Source organism: Dermochelys coriacea, chromosome 10, assembly GCF_009764565.3.
Source record: "Dermochelys coriacea isolate rDerCor1 chromosome 10, rDerCor1.pri.v4, whole genome shotgun sequence".
NCBI classification, from domain to species: Eukaryota; Metazoa; Chordata; order Testudines; family Dermochelyidae; genus Dermochelys; species Dermochelys coriacea.
In genome coordinates this window covers 24,502,281-24,528,383 of record NC_050077.1, presented here as the reverse complement: position 1 = coordinate 24,528,383, position 26,103 = coordinate 24,502,281, and the positions used below count along the sequence as shown (strand labels likewise).

The 26,103-nt window shown below is 40.1% G+C and overlaps 1 protein-coding gene across 3 annotated transcripts in view; it reads right to left on the bottom strand.

The window, feature by feature from the left end:
• Positions 1-26,103, bottom strand: part of GRIN2A (glutamate ionotropic receptor NMDA type subunit 2A) — a 321,942-nt gene that overhangs the window by 57,177 nt on the left and 238,662 nt on the right. For all 3 annotated transcript variants that reach the window (XM_043493655.1, XM_043493656.1, XM_043493657.1), the window contains 3 exons: positions 24,509-24,634; positions 20,652-20,881; positions 2,000-2,160 (listed from right to left, as the gene is read on the bottom strand). In XM_043493655.1, coding sequence (XP_043349590.1) covers positions 2,000-2,160; positions 20,652-20,881; positions 24,509-24,634 — 517 coding nt within the window. The remainder of the gene's footprint in view (positions 1-1,999; positions 2,161-20,651; positions 20,882-24,508; positions 24,635-26,103) is intronic.

The following is a 26,103-nucleotide window of genomic DNA, read 5'->3' as shown; positions in this document are numbered from 1 at the left end:
ACAGTAGCAGGAAAATTAGCTTCCATACTAACTTTAAATATTTATAAGAAAAGATATGCATTAGAGTAAGATGTGAGATTGCTACTGGTGGAAATATACTGCCACTTAATTCAATCTTTGGTTAACCTGAACCTCTCATTTGATTAATACATTTGGAATCGAATCATTAGTAAAAGTGAATAATCTCCATCTTCTACTATACTTAATTTTGATAGTTTTAATCAGGTTTTAGAAAGAAAATGTCAAATTCTGAAGATGACCCGTACATTTATAAAAGATGATCACAACTAATGTGTTGTTCAGAAGTTGCTACTGTAGCAATATGCACTGGTATGTGATATGCAAGCAGTGAGACACACTTGTAGGGGGCAAATGGATGGAGATCAACCTTTCATTCAAAGAGGAAAAGACTTGTTCAAAGACAAGAAGGCAGTATACATTGTTTACATCTGTGATGGGGTGTGCATACCCTGCACTGGACAAGAGGGGTTAACCCCACACTATCAGCGGTGGAAGTCCGGCCCCCCAGACGTGCTGGACAAATCCAACTACTGCCTCGGTATAAAAGGGAGCAACCCAGCTCATTCTAGGCTGACTGCCGGAGGGGAAGGACTTTGGGTTGACGCACCAGCCAAAGAGCCATCACAGCTTTTGCCTGCGAGAACTGGAGACCCTAAGAGCCAGACTGGAGGGCTGCAGCTGATGGAACCGCAGAGAATCACCCATGTTGAGGAGCCTGGGAACCCCAATGCTCAATGGACTACAATGTCTGGAAACGTGGTAGGAAGTGACCCAGAGAGGATGTGCAAGTGGTACCTGCCACCTGAGTGAAGTAAGCATGTTTCAGTGGGAGTCCCCGCTGACCCAATGGCAGAGCACTCTGTCACTGTCATGGCCCTGGGTCGAGGCTTGGTAGAGCTGGGTGGGTCTGGGCCTCTCTGCTTGGGCTGTCATCCTCCCACCAGTGGCGGCCCCTTCCTCCTCCCCAGATACTGGCCATTGAGCCTCACTTTCCTGTACCTAGGAGATGCGATATTGATTCTGGCCATTGGGTCACACTACCCTGTATCTGAAGGCTGTTATATGTACCCTGGGTGCTAGGCCATATTGCCCTACACCTGAGGGCCATCATATCGACTTTAGTCACTAGACCACACTGCCCTGAACATAAGGACTGCTGGCAATGACTCTGGCCACTTTCGGCCAAGAGGCTGTCGGGGAGACTGTAACGGCACTGGTATCACAACCCTGCCCCGAAATGGGGACAGGGTGTGTATACCCTGCAACAACATCTAAGTTAAGATATTTAAGAAATAAGGACATTGATGCTGTTACAATGTTGGCAGATGAATTAGGCAACATTTGTGGTCCATCCCATCCCAATAGATTTTATGAAGAACAAAATCAAATGGTTTGAGTCTGTGAGAATGCACAATGCTAGGTCATCAGCAATAAGAAAAGGAACATTTAAAAGGCATAGATTAGCTAGAAGAGGGGGAGGTTGCCATTTGCAAAATGGCCACTTTAAGGTTGTACCTGCTTGGCTTGCCAAACTTAAAAGGCTAGTTCCAGAACGGTAGCAAGGGGAGAGGGGAGGGTTTCCTATAAGAGGGCAAACCCTGCCATGGGGAGGGAGAAAGTAGAGAAAAGGTTGTCACAAATCATGCTTCTTCAGTGTTGGGCATATTACCAATATATTATGGTTTGGGTTTTCATATTGATTTGTACTTTTTTTCTTTTCAATTTGAGAAATTTTAATTCCACATTTTGAACCTACCACATGTTTGGTATCACAGCCTCCAACATGATTAAAATGGCACACATATTATGTGAGGACAGCTTTTGCTCCCCTGTGGTTACAAAGTCCATCTCTGAGAAGAAGAACCATTCAACCAGAGGCTTGGTATCTGACAGTCACCTATCATTATAAGTGTGGATCAATATTCCTCAGTTTCTGTAAAGCCTGCAGCATTCATTAAAATAAATAAAAAATGCTTACCCAGTTTTCAAGCTGATCAATGCATCCTCAACGCCTTTCTGATTATACTTTGTCATATAGAGGTGCATATCTGGGTAGTTGTTTCTGATGTTTCTCTCTGTGCTCCCATTTGGAACAGTTCCAAATCGAAATGGGGGTGAATAGTCATATGGCCTCTGAAACTAGAGAGAAGGAAAGAAAAACGCAAAAGAGACATGTAAACACATGGCCTAGGTGAGACAACTCTAACAGATTGATCGTCTGTTAAATAATTTGCATAGACGGCCTGAGTTTTGTCCAGCTAAAATCTCCACATCACCTGCTTCAAGGACAACTTGTGTTTCTGCCATGCTGGACTGACACCTCCTGGAAAAGCCCCTCTTGTCACTTGTGGAGCTTGTATGAAAATGTTCACGCCCAAAGTGACATCAGTGCATTTCTGACATTCTATATTGCTCCCTCACAACCTCCAGGATGTCTTGTGATGGCAGCTGAGTTGACCACAGGAGGCTTGAAACACTGGAACCAGGAGGATGTCCCTCCCTTGAAAACCAGCCCCTCCCTCAAAAACCAAAAGCTAAAAGAAAGAGCAAGCAATGGAGTGGGGATGGACAGGTGATATGCCATTGCCAGCCACACTAAAAATACATCCCTCAAATGAAGTCCTCGCCATACACATGCTCTTATTTTCTGTAAGTTTTAGGTGAAATTTTGCACAAGAGACAGCATAGGATGAAAGGAGCCTTCCCTGTCATTGGCCTCTGACACAAGGGACCACAAAGACTGTACCAGACTAGCACCTGCAGCCTGCTTGCCAACCCACAGGGAGAGGGCAAGGTCAAAGGGAGGGGAAATTGGCTTGAACCAGTGCAGCTGCCTTCATGTGGATGGAAGTTTATTCTGCACCCTTTGAAAAGGGCAGCGGCAGCTGCCTTGTCTCCCTCAACAATGCCTTTGACAATCCCTGCTGGGATAGTGCATACCTAAGCCCAGCCCGGACCTTTGACTTAAAGACTAAAGTAATTCATTTATGAGCCTGGGGTCAGTGGCTTACTGGCAGCGAGGAGTTTTTCCAAATTGGATAGGGTTAAAAAATGGACATGCTATGGAGCTAGGAAAGACAGAATGGACAGGCATCACACTGGGAATGTTTCAGTATTTCCATGGGATTAACAGTAGCTCTTTGGGCTTGAGGTTGCAGATTGAGTAAATATTTGGATAACATTGTAAGGAAATGTTACCAAAAGTGAAGGTTAATTAAAATGTTTTGTTAAAATTGGCCCTAAACTGAAGTAACTTGACTAATGAGGAATTTCAATTTAATATGACTAAAAGCAATTGTGGGAAAGACATTATCTAGGATCCTCACTCCACAGTTTCAATGGTAAAATGCTCTTTGTATTATTACTGTAAAGTTAGAGTCCCAATCCATCTCCCATATAGTGCAAGAATCAGCCAATATTCATTTATACAGCACTTGCTTTCTTTGGGCCACAGAGGTAGTGTTTCCTTTCATAAATTTTGCTCTTGGTACAGCAAGAATTCCCAGGGTCCAATGCCAACTGTGAGACAGACTGCAAATAGGCTTGCCTATAAACTATTTGCTATAGGAACATTTTCACTTCTGTCAAACCTTGGGTTTAGACTCAAAATAGTTTCTTTATTGCAGTATATTTTTCATGGGATGCCACTGCAATTGAATACTTCATTTTAATGAAGCCTATGGGAAACTAGAATGAAACTAACTTTATTTCATTTAATTTTGTTGCAATATGCTTCTTCCTGTATATTTCTATTTGCACATTCACACTGCTTTCCTGTTTAAAGGATTATTTCTCTACATTATCTGTGCCATTTGATTCAGGCTTAACCTAAAAATCAGACTTTTACACTTTAGTTCATACTTTGTGTAACTGGTTTCTTGCTCTCTCCTTTCTGCATTTTGTAAGCAGAATTGAGCCAAATTCTGCTCCCAGATATATGCCCACAACTTCCATACATGTCCGTGGGAGTCAAATTTTGAGGGGAGAATTAGGTCCAGGTATTTGTTTGACTTATAATTAGTGTCTTAAAATTAGTATGACTAGTTCCTCAAGTACTAAGGCTGGTTTAATTTCCTGGTCAAAAATGTTCAGATTTTAAAATTTCAACGAATTTTTTTTGCTGTTATTGTAATAATTTATTTTTTTGAAAATTCAAATTTGATGAGTTTTTGCAAGCTCTATTCATAGTATTAATGTATAAAAGCAGAGTTGGAAAAAAGTGAAAAAATTGTTTGAATGCCTTGGTGACTTCTCAAGAAATTTTGCTCTATTTTCACTTTTCATTAAGATCCATATGAGCAAAGCTGTCTTCATAGGACTGTTTGCAGGAAATGAATTTCAAAGTGACAGTCAAAATTCAATTCCAAAACATTTATTTAGGGCAGAAATAGCTTATAAAGTACAGGTAATTCAATCAAAGAACAGAATAAATAATATGTGACTTAGGAGACCAATCAGACAACTCAAATACTGAAATGCTAATATTAAAACTAAAAGAAGCAAATCGTTCAAGAAAAATCCATAGGCTGGACTTTATTGCCACAAAACATTCAACCAAGTATTGCTAGCCAAGAGCAAATTCTTAAAGGAGTTAAATTTTTTTTAGAAGTGATGGTCTGTTCATGCTCTGCAAACAGGAAAAGAACTAAATGTAATGAATAAATGTTCTGCAAATAGTTCCCCCAGCTCGAAGGAGGAATTTGAAAATTTCAATGATACTTTTAATAATATCTATTCTGTGAACTGACATAGGTTGGAGGGAGCATATAGGACTTGTGATTGCATCAAAGGTCCACAAAGCATGGGTTTCAGGAGGCAGCAAAAAGCCTCACTTCTGGCAAGCCTTGCTTTTAGACTCAAGTTCTCATATATTTTCAATCATTCTGAAGCACCCTGATGGGAATTGGAATATATGGTAGCTATCAGGATGCAATTTTATTTTAAGATCTTTTGTCAAGTATTTTCAGCTCTTTTTTATTGTTAATAAAAATCTCTAAATTAAATGCAGAAAACTTCAATTTTGATCGTAAACGGACATTTGCTATTATTCAAAAAGGCTATCAATCCATTCTTAACTCCCCATATTATGCCTGCTACTAGCACTGCAGCATATACAGTAACCAAAACTTCTCATCCACTGATCTAGGACCCCCATGACACATGTATAATGGTCTGAGCTGAGAGAGTAGTCTTATTCTCATTTTTATAGTTTGTTTTTATCTATATGCCTTTCTGCTCCAGATGTTTTCATCCAAGTGACTGATATCAGGCCTGCATGATGATACCCACATTTGAACTCTCTTCCTTCGCAAACACCATGGTAGAGACGGATTCCAGATATGCTGCCATCAGTCTATTTCTTACCAGTACAGCGCAAAGTGGAATTACAAAAAGTATTGTTAAAGTCACAGCTATCAAAAATTCATATAGAAGCTTTCATCTGACAATTCTAATGACACTCTGTGGGAATGTCTATACTGCAGCTGGGAGCATGCCTCCCAGCTGAGGCAGACAGATACTTTCTAGCTCTTGTCAAATTACCATACTAAAAATAGCAGCATGGTCACTGCAGCATGGGCTAGTTACCTGAATATAGACTTGGGGCATCTGGTGGGCTTGTACCTGAGTGGCTAGTCTGTGCCACTACTTATGCTGCAATGTTCACATCACTGATTTTCAGGCAGAGCTTGTGCATATTTGTCTACTCAGGCTGTCTATGTAGACATATCTTGTGTTGTTCTAATAGCAAGTGGAAGAGGCAGGACAAGGAGAGAGGGCACAGGGCAAAACTTTTACTCTAAATGGCCAGTCAACCAGTCTGCCTCTTGACTTAATTCTGCTGTATGCTGACAAAGATGAAATTAATCATATAACAATAAATAACTGCTCAAATGTTTGCCCTATATTATTCCACACAAAAAACCCTATGTTAAAAGAACTGCATAGTTGCAAAATCAAGGATTCCGATGTTAGGAAATGCCAGAATTAAGGCTGCCTGTGGAAAACAATCCAATCTGAGGCAGACATCCAAAACACAAAATTTCAGCTAGAATAGCTGAAGTTTAGTGAAATTAAAAGCAGCTGAAACAGGGTCTTCTAATGGGAAGTGCCGGGCCACCTTAATAGATTCATAGATTCATAGATACTAAGGTCAGAAGGGACCATTCTGATCATCTAGTCCGACCTCCTGCACAGCGCAGGCCACAGAATCTCACCCACCCACTCCTACGAAAAACCTCACCTATGTCTGAGCTATTGAAGTCCTCAAATTGTGGTTTAAAGACTTCAAGGAGCAGAGAAGCCTCCCTCAAGTGACCCGTGCTCCATGCTACAGAGGAAGGCGAAAAACCTCCAGGGGCTCTCCAATCTGCCCTGGAGGAAAATTCCTTCCCAACCCCAAATATGGCAATCAGCTAAACCCTGAGCATATGGGCAAGATTCACCAGCCAGATACTACAGAAAATTCTTTCCTAGGTAACTCAGATCCCATTTATCTAATATCCCATCTCAGGGGATTAGGCCTATTTACCCTGAATATTTAAAGATCAATTAATTACCAAAATCACATTATCCCATCATACCATCTCCTCCATAAACTTATCGAGTAGAATCTTAAAACCAGATAGATCTTTTGCCCCCACTGCTTCCCTTGGAAGGCTATTCCAAAACTTCACTCCTCTGATGGTTAGAAACCTTCGTCTAATTTCAAGTCTAAACTTCCTGGTGGCCAGTTTATACCCATTTGTTCTTGTGTCCACATTGGTGCTAAGCTGAAATAATTCCTCTCCCTCTCCTGTATTTATCCCTCTGATATATTTATAGAGAGCAATCATATCTCCCCTCAACCTTCTTTTAGTTAGGCTAAACAAGCCAAGCTCCTTAAGTCTCCTTTCATAAGACAAGTTTTCCATTCCTCGGATCATCCTAGTAGCCCTTCTCTGTACCTGCTCCAGTTTGAATTCATCCTTTTTAAACATGGGAGACCAGAACTGCACACAGTATTCTAGGTGAGGTCTCATCAGTGCCTTGTATAATGGTACTAAAACCTCCTTACCCCTACTGGAAATGCCTCTCCTGATGCATCCCAAAACCACATTAGCTTTTTTCACAGCCATATCACATTGGCAGCTCATAATCATCCTATGATCAACCAATACTCCAAGGTCCTTCTCCTCTTCTGTTACTTCTAATTGATGCGTCCCCAACTTATAACTAAAATTCTTGTTATTAATCCCTAAATGCATAACCTTACACTTCTCACTATTAAATTTCATCCTATTACTATTACTCCAGTTTACAAGGTCATCCAGATCCTCCTGTATAATATCCCGATCCTTCTCTGAATTGGCAATACCTCCCAGCTTTGTATCATCTTCAAACTTTATTAGCACACTGCCACTTTTTGTGCCAAGTTCAGTAATAAAAAGATTAAATAAGATTGGCCCCAAAACCGATCCCTGAGGAACTCCACTGGTAACCTCCCTCCAACCTGACAGTTCGCCTTTCAGTAGGACCCGTTGCAGTCTCCCCTTTAACCAATTCCTTATCCACCTTTTGATGTTCATATTGATCCCCATCTTCTCCAATTTAACTAATGATTCCCCATGTGGCATGGTATCAAATGCCTTACTGAAATCTAGGTAAATTAGATCCACTGCATTTCCTTTATCTAAAAAATCTGTTACTTTTCAAAGAAGGAGATCAGGTTGGTTTGGCACGATCTACCTTTTGTAAAACCATGTTGTATTTTGTCCCATTTACCATTGACTTCAATGTCCTTAACTAATTTCTCCTTCAAAATTTTTTCCAGGACCTTGCATACTACAGATGTCAAACTAACTGGCCTGTAGTTACCTGGATCACTTTTTTTTCCTTTCTTAAAAATAGGAACTATATTAGCAATTCTCCAATCATTCGGTATAACTCCTGAGTTTACAGATTCATTAAAAATTCTTGCTAATGGGCTTGCAATTTCAGGTGCCAATTCCTTTAATATTCTTGGATGAAGATTATCTGAGCCCCCCGATTTAGTCCCATTAAGCTGTTTGAGTTTCGCTTCTACCTCAGATATGGTAATATCTACCTCCATATCCTCATTCCCATTTGTCATGCTACCGTTATTCCTAAGATCCTCTTTAGCCTTATTAAAGACTGAGGCAAAGTATTTGTTTAGATATTGGGCCATGCCTAGATTATCTTTAACCTCCACTCCATCCTCAGTGTTTAGCGGCCCAACTTCTTCTTTCTTAGTTTTCTTCTTATTTATATGGCTATAGAACCTTTTACTATTGGTTTTAATTCCCTTTGCAAGCTCCAACTTTACTCGACTTTTAGCCTGTCTCACTTTATCCCTACATGTTCTGACTTCAATAAGGTAGCTTTCCTTGCTGATCCCTCCCATCTTCCACTCCCTGTATGCTTTCTGCTTCTTCTTAATCACCTCTCTAAGATGCTTGCTCATCCAGCTTGGTCTACAACTCCTGCCTATGAATTTTTTCCTCTTTCTTGGGATACAGGCTTCCGATAGCTTCTGCAGCTTTGATTTAAAGTAATCCCAGGCCTCCTCTACCTTTAGATCCATAATTTCTTCAGTCCAATCCACCTTCCCTAACTAATTTCTTTAATTTTTGAAAGTCAGCCCTTTTGAAATCAAAAACTCTAGTTGCAGATTTATTTTTGTTATTCCTTCCATTCAGTTTGAACTGAATTAGCTCATGATCACTTGAGCCAAGATTACCCCCTACAACCATTTCTTCTATGAGGTCCTCGCAACTCACCAAAATTAAATCTAAAATGGCATCCCCTCTAGTCGGTTCAACAACTACTTGATGAGGAAATCCATCAGCTATCGCATCTAGGAAAATCTGAGCCCTATTATTATTACTAACACTGGTCCTCCAGTCTATATCTGGGAAGTTAAAGTCTCCCATGATCACGCAGTTTCCATTAGTATTTACTTTATTAAAAACATTAAAAAGGGCTCAATCCATATCCAAATTAGATCCCGGAGGTCTATAGCACACCCCAAGCACTATTGTAGGAGAGGCTTTACTAGTTTTCTTTCCCAATGTAATTTTTGCCCAGACGGACTCTGTCTTATCCATTGCATCGCTTCTTATTTCTTTACATTCTACCTCATCATTGATATACAATGCTACTCCACCACCTTTACCTTTGTTTCTGTCTTTCCTAAACAGCACATACCCTTCAATATCTGTAGTCCAGTCATGACTACTATTCCACCATGTTTCTGTTATCCCTATAATATCTGGTTTCATTTCCTCACCAGTAGCTCTAGTGCCTCCATTTTGTTACCTAGGCTCCTTGCATTGGTGTACAAATATCTTAATTTTTGCTGTTTGGCCTCGCTCACATTTTGTACCCTATTAGGCACAGTCATTCTACAGCCAGTATAACCTATTAGACTAGTATCCACACCACCCTCGCTCCTTATATACATTCTCCTACCCACGGCTGTATCCTTTCTTACTTCGTCTTCTTCCCTCTCTATGCTAAAATCTGGCGTGGAGATTACCTGGACATCTCCCATCCATCTCCCCCCAATTCCTAGTTTAAAGTTCTCTTTATCAGTTGTGCCAGCCTCCATCCTAGAAGTCTATTTCCTTCCCCACTCAGATGAAGTCCATCCCGAGAGAACTGTCCTCTGTCCGTGAATGCCTCCCAGTGGCCATACATCCCAAAGCCCTCCTTATAGCACCACTGCCTAAGCCATCTGTTGACAGTCATAATTTTGTCACATCTTTGTTGCCCTTCTCTAGGAACAGGAAGGATCCTGCTAAAGATCACCTGAGCCTCAATTTCCTTAAGCGTCTTCCCCAGCCTAGCATAGTCTCTCTTAATACTTTCCAGCGAGAATCTAGCTGTATCATTTGTTCCCCATGAAGGATATTTAGGGGATTCTTTCCCGCTCCCTTTAGGATCCTTTTCAACCTCAGGTCTACATCCCGTATCTTAGCACCCAGAAGACAGCACACCCTTCAATTCTCTGGATCAGCTCTAGTTACAGGCCTGTCTATTCTTCTCAATAAAGAGTCCCCTATCACATAGACCTGCCTTTTCCTGGTGACGGTGCTATTCTCCAGTCTCTCCCCTGTTCCCTCTGGCTGCAACTTCTTTCCATTCCTGTTTTCCCTTATAATCCTCTTCAACCCATCCTGTATCCTCCTGGAGTTCATATTTGGTGTAGTCTCCCTTGACTCTTCCCCTTTTCCTATAGGACTAGCCTCTCTTCTCTTCTTCCTTACCCTTCCACCTTCAACAGGTACCTGCTGAGCCCCTTCTTCATTTTCCAACTCTGCAAACCTGTTCCTAAGCTCTATTTCTCCTTCACTAGCCCGTCTTTTCCTCTGCCTAGTTCTTTTAGTCACATGCTTCCACTGACCACTTTCCTCACCCAGTCTCCCCTCAAAATTCCCCAGCCCTGCTTTCATATGTAAATCTGAGCTTTTCCCTTCAGATACTTCATATCTTTGCTCCATCATCTGCTCAAACCCCTTCCTAAACTCAACCAGACTTTCCACCTGCATCTCCAAACCTCAGATCTTTTCCTCCATCAGCTCTATCAGATGGCATTTCATGCAGAAAAAACTCTTACCAGGTCCCCCCTCCAGGATCATGTACATACCACAGCTTCCACATCCAGTCATCCTCATTGTGTCTTCCACTACAGGAGTCACTCCCACAGCTGCCTCCATATCTGTCATAGCCTTCCCACCTAAGTCCTGTTAATCTGGGAAACACAAGCCACACCAAAAAGACCACTCCCCACCCCAGCAAAAGCAAACCCCAAACAAGCCCCACAATACAAACTCCCACTCAAACTCCCCTATTTACAGCTCTATGTGCTGGCTGCTGTGCCGCTGCAGCTGTCTGTGCCGCTGCCTGACTGGCTGGCTACCTTTATAGGACCTCCAGTCAGAAAAGCCCTGCCCCCTAATCAGGGCTCAGCTTCTCTCCCAGCACAAAGCCCCGCCCCCTAATCAGGGTAATAATACGTGGAGCTATAAGTCCTACATATAATTAGGCTTGAAAGGATTTGATTTTTCTCAGTAATATCAGTAAATCTTGATTTCACTGAACCACACAAACCAGTGAACAAATAGTTCCATTGATAATAATCAAAATTTACACATAGGCAAAGTAAGACTTCATGGGTAAAATCCAGCGATTTAGATTTTTTTTAATTATGGTGGTTACAAAAGGACTGGTGAACGAACATTAAAAACAGATAGGATTTGTGGATTTAAGGATATTTACTTTGTATATTTTGACGTGTGATTTTAACAATTTGTGTTTTAATGGTTTATACATCTTTAACATTTTGAATTTTAATATCTACCACAATTAAATAATTATTGACTGACGGCCCCCAATTTCCCACATCTGTGAACATTTAAATCAATAACAAAGTTTAAAAATGATTACAAATAAGCACCAATATTATCCATTGAAATTATAAAAAGAAAATCTAATTCTGCCAAGCCTATCTATAATAAAGGCAATCTAGCTATCATCATCTCTCCTCTCCACAGGTCTCTTATTGTGTCTGGAGCATTTAATGGGTCTTAAAGTCTTGAAAAGTTTTAAAGTTATTTTTTTCTATGTTTAACATTATAATGGGGCTCCTGCAAGGATTGGGCCCTGCTGTACTAGGGGATTCTTTTATACATACAGAGAAGTAGACATGAACCAGACATGACATTCTAGAAATTCATGAGTAACTAGACAGTGCTGATCATTAGCTTGGATTGTAAAAAGAAAATTTTTAAACAAACTGTACAATGTCAATTTCTAAAATATAGGTGCCAACTTCTAGACAAATAGTATAACGTCAGTCTCTATAATGCAATCTCCAAATTATGCTTAGACCTGTACAGATGCACTGAAGGGCAGGACATCTCCATCACATCCACACAGAAAAGAAGTGGGCCTATGACTAACAGTACCTACTTGTGCTGACCCAACCCACCCAGTGGTGATTTTTCTGGCCAAGGCTACAGCACACTGGGATACTTACACTTGGGGATGGGAGGAAATTCTTTGCTACGTCTTACAAAAGAGATTGCATGACCTGTAGAAATCTGGGCTCTCCTTCTCCCCATCTTGTATCTGTTGTGCAAGGTCAGTTACATTCAGTCCCTGAGCACAAGGCCCATATGGAACTAGTCACCACAAAGGCAGTGTGGTCACAAACTAATGGAGCCATCAGCTGTGGAGCAGACCACATACTAGAGCTCCTTAAGGTGCCCATCAGGAAAAATACCCATAATTTTCTACTGTTGTTCAATAATCTTCCCCATATTTTTTTAAAAAGGCATCCTGTGGTATAATAAGTAACAGCTGCTCAGAATGCCAACCTTTTGCACTTACTTTGTTTTTATACAAAAAGTACACCAAGGCTTTTAAAAATCCTTTTAAATAAAAAAGGATGTCAAAACATAATTTCCTCTTTTCTTCTAATCTCCTGGAGAATTGTGAAGAAGTTTCTGAACACCCACTTCCAGGACATTCTGTGTGGGTACTTCTAGTGCGACAAGAATCACATGGAATTCAGTTTTCAGAGTAGCAGCCGTGTTAGTCTGTATTCGCAAAAAGAAAAGGAGTACTTGTGGCACCTTAGAGACTAACAAATTTATTAGAGCATAAGCTTTCGTGAGCTACAGCTCACTTCATCGGATGCATTTGGTGGAAAAAACAGAGGAGAGATTTATATACACACACACACAGAGAACATGAAACAATGGGTTTATCATACACACTGTAAGGAGAGTGATCACTTAAGATAAGCCATCACCAACAGCGGGGGGGGGAAGGAGGAAAACCTTTCATGGTGACAAGCAGGTAGGCTAATTCCAGCAGCCTGGATTTCTACATAGACTGCTTCCGCCGACGTGCACGAGCTGAAATTGTGGAAAAGCAGCATCGCTTACCCCATAACCTCAGCCATGCAGAACACAGTGCCATCCACAGCCTCAGAAACAACTCTGACATCATAATCAAAAAGGCTGACAAAGGAGGTGCTGTCGTCATCATGAATAGGTCGGAGTATGAACAAGAGGCTACTAGGCAGCTCTCCAACACCACTTTCTACAAGCCATTACCCTCTGATCCCACTGAGAGTTACCAAAAGAAACTACAGCATTTGCTCAAGAAACTCCCTGAAAAAGCACAAGAACAAATCCGCACAGACACACCCCTGGAGCCACGACCTGGGGTATTCTATCTGCTACCCAAGATCCATAAACCTGGAAATCCTGGACGCCCCATCATCTCAGGCATTGGCACCCTGACAGCAGGATTGTCTGGCTATGTAGACTCCCTCCTCAGGCCCTTCGTTACCAGCACTCCCAGCTATCTTCGAGACACCACCGATTTCCTGAGGAAACTACAGTCCATTGGTGATCTTCCTAAAAACACCATCCTAGCCACTATGGATGTAGAAGCCCTCTACACCAACATTCCACACAAAGATGGACTACAAGCCGTCAGGAACAGTATCCCCGATACTGTCACGGCTAACCTGGTGGCAGAACTTTGTGACTTTGTCCTGACCCATAACTATTTCACATTTGGTGACAATGTATACCTTCAAATCAGCAGCACTGCGATGGGTACCCGCATGGCCCCACAGTATGCCAACATTTTTATGGCTGACTTAGAACAACGCTTCCTCAGCTCTCGTCCCCTAATGCCCCTACTCTACTTGCGCTACATTGATGACATCTTCATCATCTGGACCCATGAAAAAGAAGCTCTTGAGGAATTCCACCATGATTTCAACAATTTCCATCCCACCATCAACCTCAGCCTGGACCAGTCCACACAAGAGATCCACTTCCTGGACACTACGGTGCTAATAAGCGATGGTCACATAAACACCACCCTATATCGGAAACCTACTGACCGCTATTCCTACCTACATGCCTCTAGCTTTCATCCAGATCATACCACTCGATCCATTGTCTACAGCCAAGCGCTACGATATAACCGCATTTGCTCCAACCCCTCAGACAGAGACAAACACCTACAAGATCTCTATCATGCATTCCTACAACTACAGTACCCACCTGCTGAAGTGAAGAAACAGATTGACAGAGCCAGAAGAGTACCCAGAAGTCACCTACTACAGGACAGGCCCAACAAAGAAAACAACAGAACGCCACTAGCCATCACCTTCAGCCCCCAACTAAAACCCCTCCAACGCATCATCAAGGATCTACAACCTATCCTGAAGGACGAGCCATCGCTCTCTCAGATCTTGGGAGACAGACCAGTCCTTGCTTACAGACAGCCCCCCAATCTGAAGCAAATACTCACCAGCAACCACACACCACACAACAGAACCACTAACCCAGGAACCTATCCTTGCAACAAAGCCCGTTGCCAACTCTGTCCACATATCTATTCAGGGGATACCATCATAGGGCCTAATCACATCAGCCACACTATCAGAGGCTCGTTCACCTGCGCATCTACCAATGTGATATATGCCATCATGTGCCAGCAATGCCCCTCTGCCATGTACATTGGCCAAACTGGACAGTCTCTACGTAAACGAATGAATGGACACAAATCAGACGTCAAGAATTATAACATTCAAAAACCAGTTGGAGAACACTTCAATCTCTCTGGTCACTCGATCACAGACCTAAGAGTGGCTATACTTCAACAAAAAAGCTTCAAAAACAGACTCCAACGAGAGACTGCTGAATTGGAATTAATTTGCAAACTGGATACAATTAACTTAGGCTTGAATAGAGACTGGGAATGGATGAGTCATTACACAAAGTAAAACTATTTCCCCATGGTATTTCTCCCTCCCACCCCACCCCCCACTGTTCCTCTGATATTCTTGTTAACTGCTGGAATTAGCCTACCTGCTTGTCACCATGAAAGGTTTTCCTCCTTCCCCCCCCCCGCTGTTGGTGATGGCTTATCTTAAGTGATCACTCTCCTTACAGTGTGTATGATAAACCCATTGTTTCATGTTCTCTGTGTGTGTGTGTATATAAATCTCTCCTCTGTTTTTTTCACCAAATGCATCCGATGAAGTGAGCTGTAGCTCACGAAAGCTTATGCTCTAATAAATTTGTTAGTCTCTAAGGTGCCACAAGTACTCCTTTTCTTTATGGAATTCAGTGACTCATTTACAAGATTGCTAAAGAGAAGAGAGTCATAAAGGTCTCAAAGCCGAGGACAAGGGTAAATTGCCTGTCACCATATACTTAGCAAAAGAAATAGGAGGAGGAGGGAGAAATAACACATTCCTTGAATGGGAAGTTATTGAATGTTGAGAGTCAGGGACAACTGCTCAAAAGAGGGATAGATTTCTCCTGACTTTCCTCTATAAATACATCACCAAGGGAACTGACAGTAACAACCCCAGTGCCTGGCTGGGATCACTTCATTGCAGTGACAATATTGACAAAGGAGCTTGACTTTTCAATTGTGACTAGAGAAAACTAAAGAAAACAAAAAAGTATTGATTCACCAGCCAAGAATTCATAGTGAAGTGGATTTATGAGTTTCTTTATGTCCATCTCTTAACAAATACAGAATTATAGACCATCTCTTTAATGGGTCTTTAAAACTACTGGAGTTTTTCTTCAGCTCATTATGCAGTGTCCATTTGAACTGAGTTTCAGGGTTGGTTGGTTCCTCTCCCATGCCGCCCCCCCCCCCCTCAGAATCTAATCTTGCTGAGGCTCTGAATTCTGTAAAGAAAACCACTAATGATAATTCCTGGACTATTATACAAAGCATTAGGGAATCCTACCAATGAGTGCCAAAGGGCCAGAGGGAAAATTATATTTATTTCAACATGATTGGGATTATTGCCCTCATAACCCATGGTTACTTTTTTAAAACACTAATTATTTTAAATCTTTAAAGTCTGAGAACATTTCAAGAGGCAGGGGGTGGGAGGAAATGTATGTACCTAAAAGAATATCTTGAAGCAATTCTTTATTTTTCAGGATTTCTAGATACTTTAACAAATTCACTGAAAAGATGTGGCTCCTCTTTTACTTAATATCTATTGGTTAGGTAGAAGGGAATCTAAAGATTGTAAAATCAAAATCATGTCCATAGACTAAGTACATTTTTAGTAGCAATATGGAAAGGAATTACTGGCATTTTCTGGCTAAAGATTTATTTATTTTTTGGGGAGGAGTGGGAGAAGGGAGGGACAAAACCCATATAGAAAATCACAGATGTACTGAAATCACTAGCTGATGGCCAAGTCCAGTGACATATATATTACCCATTGCCTATATATGGGCCAGAACTTTGAATCTAAGATCTTTTGACACTTTCAGTTCCAGGTTGCACCAAAAGCGGGATGGAAAGTGGAGCAGGGAGAGCAGTTTTTTCCAGAACAAAATTAGTCCTGCTCATTCTGTTTTTTATCAGTCTTTCCTATGGCCATCTACATAGACTGCAATTAACTCTTTCTATCTCTGAAAATTCTGGGGATTGTTCAGGGCCTGGGTATGAAATGCAGCTATTTAAGCTGTTGCGTTCCCTTGAATGGTAGTTTTAAAATAACTTTACGTGTTCATTTCTCATAATCCAAGTATTTGGGTACAAATCCTCTGTCCTGTCTCCGTAAGAGCAAAATGAGAAAGCACACCATACTGCTCAAAATTTAACATGAGATTTGATCAAAAGGCACTGTACTAGGAAAAGCTGCTTGCATGAACACGGTGGGACACAGTGTCACATTTATGAAGATTTACACATCAACTACAGAGCACTATCACAAAAACATATCTGCTATGTATCACCCTCTCACTCTTTCCATTTTAAGAAAGGGAAACATAAAAATGTCTGCATCAAATATTTCTTATGTGTTGCAATTTAAAATAATTTCTCTTTTTCCCTATTCCCATCACTGACTTTTGGTAATGGTTTTGTAAGTTAATTACATTGTTGGTACTATTCTTAGAAATAGTCTTCAAATGTTCTACCTTTAACAAAATACATATTGCATGTGTTCATGGTGCAATTTTTCATCCTTCTAAACCTGTGCAGAAGTATCTGTTTTATCTAAAAGGGAAAAAACGATTACTTACCAGTATTGTAACTGTTGTTCTTCGAGATGTGATGCAGATGTGTATTCCATGTAGGTGGGCATGCATCCAGCACATGGAAGCCAGAGAATTATGGCTAGCAGTACCTGTAGGGGTAGCAGTTGTGCCCTGTGGCTATAAACCCGTCCCCTGGGGATATAAGGGCAGCACCACCCTCGCCTCTCTCAGTTCCTTCACACTGACCATGAAGAGCGCAGGATCCAATGCAGAGGGGTTGGAGGGTGGATTGTGGAATACACGACCACATCACAATACAGATAAGCAACCATTTTCTCTACTTCGAGTAGATGCAGCCATGTATTCTATGCAGGTGACTCACAAGCAGTACTCGCAGGAGCCTTTTTAAACAAAGACTGCAGAATTTGCATCAGATCTGGATGCAATAGTAATACCATAGTGGTTTGTAAACAGATGTACAGAGGACCAAATAGCAGCTCTGCAAATGTCCATTACAGGAACATCATATTAGAAACGTCATCAATGTTGCCTGGGCCCCATGGAATGACCGCACACCCTTTGAGGAGGTGCAGTCTGAGGTACTTTGTATGCTGTCATGATACAGGAAATTATCCACCTGGAGATCATCTGTGAAGAAACTGCTGGCCCCATCATTTGGTCTGCACATGACACAAACAGATGAGATGAAGAATGGAAAGGTTTAGTCCTATGCAGGTAAAAAGATAAACATTGCCTGACATCCAGTGTGTGAAAATGCTGCTCATGTGGAGTTGAACTCAGCTTAGGGAAGACCACTGGTGAATATATCACTTGGTTCAAATGAAACTGAGAAACCACTTTAGGTAAAAACGTAGAGTGTGGCCGCAGAATTACATTGTCTTTGGAAATTGCACATAAGGCAGCTCTGCTATCAAAGCATGCAACTCACATCCTTGGAGAGGTTATCACCACAAGGAAAGTGGTTTCCTGACACAAGAGAGAGAAAGAAGAAGTTGCAAAAGGCTTGAACAGAGGCCCCATAAGAGCCGCTGAGACAATATTAAAATCCCACAAAGCAACCAGTTATTTCTGGATGGAGATGAGTGACTCCTTTCAAGAACCTCACTGCCATGGAATTTGAAAAAACTGTGTTCCCATGGATGGGTGGATAAAATCACTGCCAGGTACACTCTCAACAAACTAAGTAAAAGACCAGAAGACTGAAAGTGTAACAGGTACTCCAAGATGTCTTGGATATAAGCCATCTTCAGCTGAACTCCCTGAGCTAACAACCACATTGAGAACCTATTTGGTCAAATAGGCCACTCTGATGGAGGGCTTTCTGCTGTTAAGTAAGATTTGCCAGACAGCCTTCCAACATCGTTCCTCATCATCATCTAAACATGCAGCATGTTTAGATGATGAGAGGCAAGGAGCTGAGTGCTGGATGCAAAACCTGACCATGATCCTGAATCAGGAGGTTGGGATGAATATGAAGATATATGGGAGGGCAATCCAGTAATGTGAGGAGGTCTGAGAACTAGCACTGTCTTGGCCACAGGATAGCAACGAGAATGAGCTTGGCACGATTCAGTTTCAGTTTGAGAATGACCTGCAGATGATCAGAATTGGAGAAAAAGCATATGGGGTGTATACAGGAGTGCTAATTTCCAGCTCAGAGCCCAAACTGAGACCCCTTCAGGAGCAAATCATCTGGCATTTCTTGCTGTCTCTTGTGGTGAACAAGTTGATTGTTAGAATGCCCCAAACTGCAAAGATGGACAGCAGGATATTGGGCTTCAGAAACCACTTGTGATTCAGGGAGAAATTTCTGCTGAGGTGATCTTCCAGGTGATTCTGGATCCCAGGTAAATGACTGCTCACAGGGCTAATGTTTTTGCTGATGCAAAACTGCTAGAGCCTAATTGCCTCTTGACACAGCATGCTGGAGTGTGATCCCCCATCTGTTCACATAATACATCACAGTGGTATTGTCAGTAAAGATGTGCACTGCTGAGTACCTGATGTGATCTTAAAAGGCCTGACAGGTATTGCAGATGACACAAAGCTCCAGGACATTGATATGCAGACATGCTTCCTGTTCTGACCACAGGCACTTAACTTTTAGTGACCCCGGATGTGCTCCCCAACCTATTACAGAGGCATCAGTGACAATAGTCCTGGTCACTGTGACCAAGTGAAAGGAATGCTCTGGCACAAATTGCCCTGAATCATCCACCACCATAAGGAGTCCAGAATCAGTGGAGGATTCCAGTCTGCCCAAGGGATGACTATTTGGATGATAGACTGACTTCAGCCATATTTGATGAAGGCAAATTCTAGCTAAATGCACTACCTGTGTGCATGCAGCATATGGCCTAGCAACCTCAGGCATACTTGGGCTGTGGTTGAGACTGAAATTCCAGATATAGATGTCAAATCGGATGGAATCAGTCAGCCAGCAGAACTGCTCTCAAACTTGTATAGTCCAATGAACTTGATTATATGAGAAGGAACCAATGTTGACTTCCCACAGTATGGTACTGGTTAGCACTCCTCTTTGGAAGAGGCTCTATGAGTCCTGGAGTGGTCCCAAGTAGCCTTATGGGACCTCTTCCTCGCTGCCCCAGAGAAGGGAGAATGATTCCTCTTCTTCTTGGGGGAAACAATAGGGTCTGAAAGTGAAGCAGCAGCACTTGCCAGTTTGGAAGGCAACTGCTGATCAGATGAGGGCTTGGTGCTGAAGCAGGTGTCACAGCCTGCTCCAGAAGGTGCTGCTTCAGCCAAAAGTCTCTGCCACCTGCGTCCTCTTTTTGAATGATTTACAGATGGAATACCATTCCTTAATGTGTCCCTCACTAAGACACAGGCACTTTGTGTGGTAATGACCATTGGGGATGGCCCCCGCATGATGGACCATGCTTGAACCCTGGTGAGAGTATCACACAGGGCAGCCAACTACTCAACCTAAGGTACTACTATCTAACTATTATGTAGAGAAAATCTCACAGAAAACGGAGACCAAAATGTGAGGTGAAAACACCAGTCAGCTCCAATTCTAGCCACAGGAGGTAGGAAGGAACTAAGAAGGGGTTGGAGTGGTGCTGCCCTTATACAGTAAAGGGAGAACCTAGCACCAGAGGTGTGAGCGCCGCCTCTACAGGTACTGCTAGGCAAAATTCTCCAGCTTCAGTGTGCTTGGCACATGCACACCTATATGGAATAATACACAGCTACATCTACTCAAAGAACATGAGTTTAATGATTCACACAACTTAGTTTCACATGACTTCATTTCATTGCATATTTTTCCTTCAGAAAAAGAATATAAAGCCTCTATAAAAAGAGATTTATGTATATATATATATATATATATATATATATATATATATATATATTATTTGGACCCTGGGCTTTTAAATAAAGAAATAAGTTTAATATGAAGGCACATAGTTTCATTGAAAGCAGCGGTTGCAAGTTCATATCTTGATAGGGACTTTTAGCATCTAGCATATCTGATTAACTGAGTACAATGAATTGGAAAATGGAGATTGGGTCTCTTTTCAGAACTTGAACACCTACCTTTTTATCACTTAGCCCAGTCACCTGATCAACAAATTCCTCTTGAATCATAAATGCAGCCAGGTTGGCAGTGTAGCTAGCCAGGAAAATGACAGCAAAAAAGGCCCAAACTGACACCATGATTTTACTGGTTGTCCCTTTCGGGTTTTGAACAGGCACAGAGTTGTTGAACACCAAGCCCCAGAGCAACCACACTGCTTTTCCAATGGTGAAGGATGGCCCATGGGGAGCTGTAATTGCAAAAGGCACAGTCGTTTTAGTTTTACTTGACTGCAGTTCAATTGGGTTAAAATACAATATATATTAACAAAATACTCTCAAATAGGTGGTTTAAATCCTTTCAGTATGAACCCATTATATTCCTGATGGAATAATTTCAGTTCTTTAACCACTGTACTGAATACTGTAATTGAAGTTCTTTCCATATTTGTTAACACATTATTCCAACATTTTTCAAGGTAGAGTTTACCCAAAATCAATTTTAAAATGAAAATTGAAAACATGCACTGTAAGTTTGGGTTTGGATGAGATGCAAAGGAAGGGGATATCTCTCTCACATAAACTTATGCCACAGTATTTACCATACTGCTAGTCTAATATGGCAATCAAAATTTAAAATGCAATACATTGGGGTGAGTGTTTAATAAGTAAATACAAATATTTTTGTTATATTATTCAAGACTTTGTCCTCTCTGCTCTATTTTAATGATGCTTCTTGACATTATAAACTCTACTGATTAGTTTAATGAAAAGCCTTTCCCACTTCATTATTTACATTCAAAAAATTAATTTGTGAGTTGAATAGTTTAATCACAGTTAAGAAAGTTTCCATTCTGAATAATCATTAAGGCCCATAGTCAGCAAGGTTTTTCAGCATGTACTTAACTTAAAACATGAGTAGTCCCATTGACTACTACAAGGAACTGCTGACAGGCATCATGTAAGGCACATGTTAAGTACCTTATTGAATCAGAGCTAACAGGATACATTCTCTCCTCAGAATGCACAGTTAGTTCCCACTGACTTTGATTAGAGAAGTATTACTGGGAAGAATTTGACCCAACTAGTCAGGTTTTTAATCAGTTTTGATTTTTCACTTCAGATGAAAGATGCGGGAAAAAATGGCCAACATAGAACCCCTATACTCAAACAGCAAGAGAAGTGGGTCATTATCCATTTAAAAATCATTTACTTGTATAGCCCTGTGTCAATAGGCTACTAGAAAATTAGATTTAATTAGAGCTGAGTAGGAAACTGTTTCCTGTCCTGCAAGAAGTTTTGAAATGTAGAAAAATTTTCACAAAAAGTCAGAATCTCAATTTTTGCAAACCTAAAATTTAAAAAAATAAAATAAAATCAGGACAGATCAATCAAAATGTTTCATTTTGATTTCAACTTTTTATATTATAAATTAACTTAAATTTATCAACACAATATTTTGAGCCTTCCAAAAAAATCAAACATTGTTTCAAAAAATGGCAACATGGGACATCACTATAATTTCAAAAAAAGCTTTTCCTTCTATTTTTCTTTAAACTGGAAATTAGCTAACACTGACCTTTCCTGCAGACAGTTTCAGATTTAGAGAATCTGGGTTTCCTAATGCAAAAACAATTTCATCAAAAAATTCCTAATTGACACTAGAATTAATAGTACTTGCTTGACTTGTTTTTTTTGAAGTCTGATTTACAAGAATTAATTTCTGTATAATGCTATCAACCATTTTAAACACTTAAACAATATACAGAAATATTGAAAGGAAAACAAATAGGATGTAAAAGAAACATTCTAAAGCAATAAACTCCTACTCACACAATGTGTATGCAGTTAATTTATACTCTCATTTCAACAGAACTCTTCCTTTACTACAATGTTAATTTTTGATGTTACATTCAAACAGAATGACTTTTGAAAAGATTATCTGCTTCCCTGACTGCAGTGGCACTATGAGAATATTGTGCAATAAATATATGTAATGGAACTGACTTTTGGTTTATGAAAGCACCTTTCAAGGCCATTAAAGGCTGAGCTGATAGTGTGGATATAATGTACTTTATGAGCAGTGGAGATAAGAAAAGCATAAGCCATTCAAAAAAAGCGAAGCTGGGTATAGAAGCTGAAGTTTAGTTTTTTTATCATTGTTCTTTTTGTCTCTGGAAGCTGAACTACTGTGGGGCCTGATCCTGCAACCCTTGCTTCTGTGAATAGGACAATCCCACACAAATATCCTCATGGTTCTAAGACTCGTGTAATTGGAATCAATGGAAGGACTGGCATAGGTTCAGTGAAGATGGAAGAATCTGGCCTATGGCTCATGCTACTTCTCTGTAGATTAATACTTAAAAAATGCTACATTAAATCATTTGGCCTTCACAAGGTATGGTGTACAATGTTCTCAGAAACCAGGAATGTATACTACCGAGAAGGCTCCAGGATTTTTAGATAATTATATAGTGACATCTGTTTAATTTTACATGGCCTGATTTTCAAAGGCATCAAGTCAGGTTCAAATCACTGGGACCTCAAGACGTCACGCCCGCTTTATTTTAATGTTACAACAAGTGTGAAGATCTTTGCTCATCAGCAGATGTATGACTGTTATACAATATGGTTTTTCCTCTGCAAATAACATTCATAACACCTAATATATTGAGATAGATGATGACTATTAAATCTATTAGGGTTTGTTAATATTTTATAAAGATGAAACTATGAAAGCTACATGACATCAAAGACTTAGGTAAATGTGGAAAGAGTGGTAATATTGCCCTTAAACTGCTTCTTTTACCTGTGGTTTTCATAGGGAATCGCTTCAGAATATACATTCTAAATTCTTTTGAGAAAAACCCAGAAGAAAAATGTCATCTGTTCCTAAAAGTTTATTAACCATGAATATTTAGAATTCACCAAAGAAGTGGGTAATCTACCTACTTTCTCAACTTCTTATATGAGTACCCATCGTCATAGTATCTGAGCATCCTGACAGACCTATGACACACACTAGAATATACTGTTAGCATATAATAGTCCCCAGTTTCAACTGGTATTGCCCAGTTGCAAGATGTTTAGCTATAAAATAAAGTATGTGTGATGTAGTTAAAAAAAATTAACCATTAAACTGAAAGTAAAATAACAAAGTTAGATGCAGCACAGCATAAATGCTTACAAAAAATATTGATTCTTGGGGCAAAAATGCTACTAAAATAGTTTGATTGAAAAAGGTACATTCCCTATAATAATTTGATGTAGTGGTATATTTTGAAATAATCAAATATTTTTTGGAAATAAGGGGGCGAGTTCAACATACAGCTGTGCACACTACATTGTAAGGAACATGGCCCTTCCGAGCTTCTCCTTTCAGAGCTGAGCCTATTGCAAGGGAATCCTATCTTTTTTACAAGGACTGTATTAGATCCTGTTTAATCCCCATGTTTTTTAAAAATTACGCAGAACACCGCAATAGTTTAGATCAGTGAGTTTGAATTCCCAGTCAATTCCCAGGAGTCAATGGGGGCTTGGAGTGCAAGGAAACTAGAATCAGACTCCTATGTGCTAAGATACAAGTTAATTCCAAATATTTTCCATAGCGATACTTTGAGTCTAGTAAGGTATCTTGACCACCACATTACTGCAACGTGATTTTCCATAATATCACTCATTCACAAACTTCATTACACTATATTAATGCGAAGCATGACAACACAAGCTCTCAACCAGATAAAACATTTTAGTTAAAAGCAAATGTAGTTGTAGAGCTGTTCTTATTGCTTCAATTTTATTGCTTGTTTTGAGAGGAGTGAGGGGTGGGAGGTGTGTAATTTTGCATAGTCCTTGATTTTGTAAAATGTAAAGCTTACCTTTCCCTTTTGCTAAGTTCCTGTTATATCCTACAGGACTAAAGTACTCAAATATAAAGACAGCCATGGCGGACACAATGAGAAGCATCACAAACATCATCACCCAGACAGAAGCACTAAAAGGCTCTGCAGCAAAACAGACAAGAGAAACAGAAACACAGTTCATTAAACCAGTCACAGCACAACAAGAATTCTAATGTCTAGCAACTGTTTGTAAATTAGCTTTTACCACCAAAACACTAGCTATGTAATGATATGTAACAAGAGGCCAGTTTGACTGGAAGACTGAAAGAAAGAGGGAAAACCTGCAACCTGTCCTTGATTGCTGTTTCTAAATAGGCTAAATACAATTAAAATAATAATTCATCTTAAAATAGAGTTGCAATTCAAGAACGAAGGCTGCATTTTCTGTTCCACTGGGCAAAACCTGCACTCACATTGATCAGCAAATTTTAGTTTGATTTATCACATATCCACTGATTTTTTTGGTATTATATAATCTTTTATACAATCTTTTAATTGTTTGTTTATATATTCAGTTATATGTGCCTATATAAACATGACCATTAAGGTCCTGATTCAGCTAAATCAGGTCTGAAGTACATATCCAACTCTCTCTCCCACACTTATCTTAGCTAAGCCAATGTGGCAGGAAAAAAAAGGTAAATCTGTGACTTTACAGACAACTTTGAAGTTTTAAGGAAAACTTTTACTATGCTCAGAAAAGGGAAGGATTTACTGCCTGGAGAACCAGTTTATACCCATAATTTTTACAAATATGAAGATTATCTTCAACTCTATTGAGGGTAGTACAGTTAATCTATAATAATTTCTGTGCCTGTGACATATCAGGAGATATAGGCAGCTTGCTGCAGGGATAAGACAGGACAGGACATTCACTCAAATGCCTCATGTAAGGGCATGTGACCAATGAACATGGAAGAGAGCTTTTTATTTTACCTTTTCCTCTTCTTCCATTGAGCAGGCATCTCTACATGTTTCCACCACATGCAGATATGTCCTTTCACAAGTTATGTTTTTAATTTCTGGAACAGGTTTTTTAAAGTAAGTAGTAGTAGTTTTTGCCTAGCTTCTTAGCAAGTGTAGCAATAATTTTGCTAAATCTGAATTACATGTTTTGAAAGATTTTTTAGAGAGGGAGTGATGGACTGAGATTCATTTATTTAAATAAGATGGATCATACCCATCTGTAATGAGAATATTTTGGCTAGAATAGTGTAACAAGTAAGCAAAACAACAAGAGTTTCTTAAGGGGTATTGGAGACTTCTAGGTCAGTTTGGAAGTAGACAGACATAAGGGGAGCCCTTTTAAGAAACCCAGATTGTGTTGATAATAAATATTGTGTTATTTATTCATATATTTATATTTGTTTATTTATTCACATATATTTATATTGTGTTATTTATTCATATATATTCAATATTCATATATTAATTGGCGTAAGAGCTATGTAAAAATTAAAGGGGATTAGGATGTGTTTTTAAAGGCGAAGGAGTACTGAGAACCCAGAGATAATTTTAGATGTTGCTTTAAAAAAAAAAGACATAGGCTGAATACGTTTTAATTTGGGAGA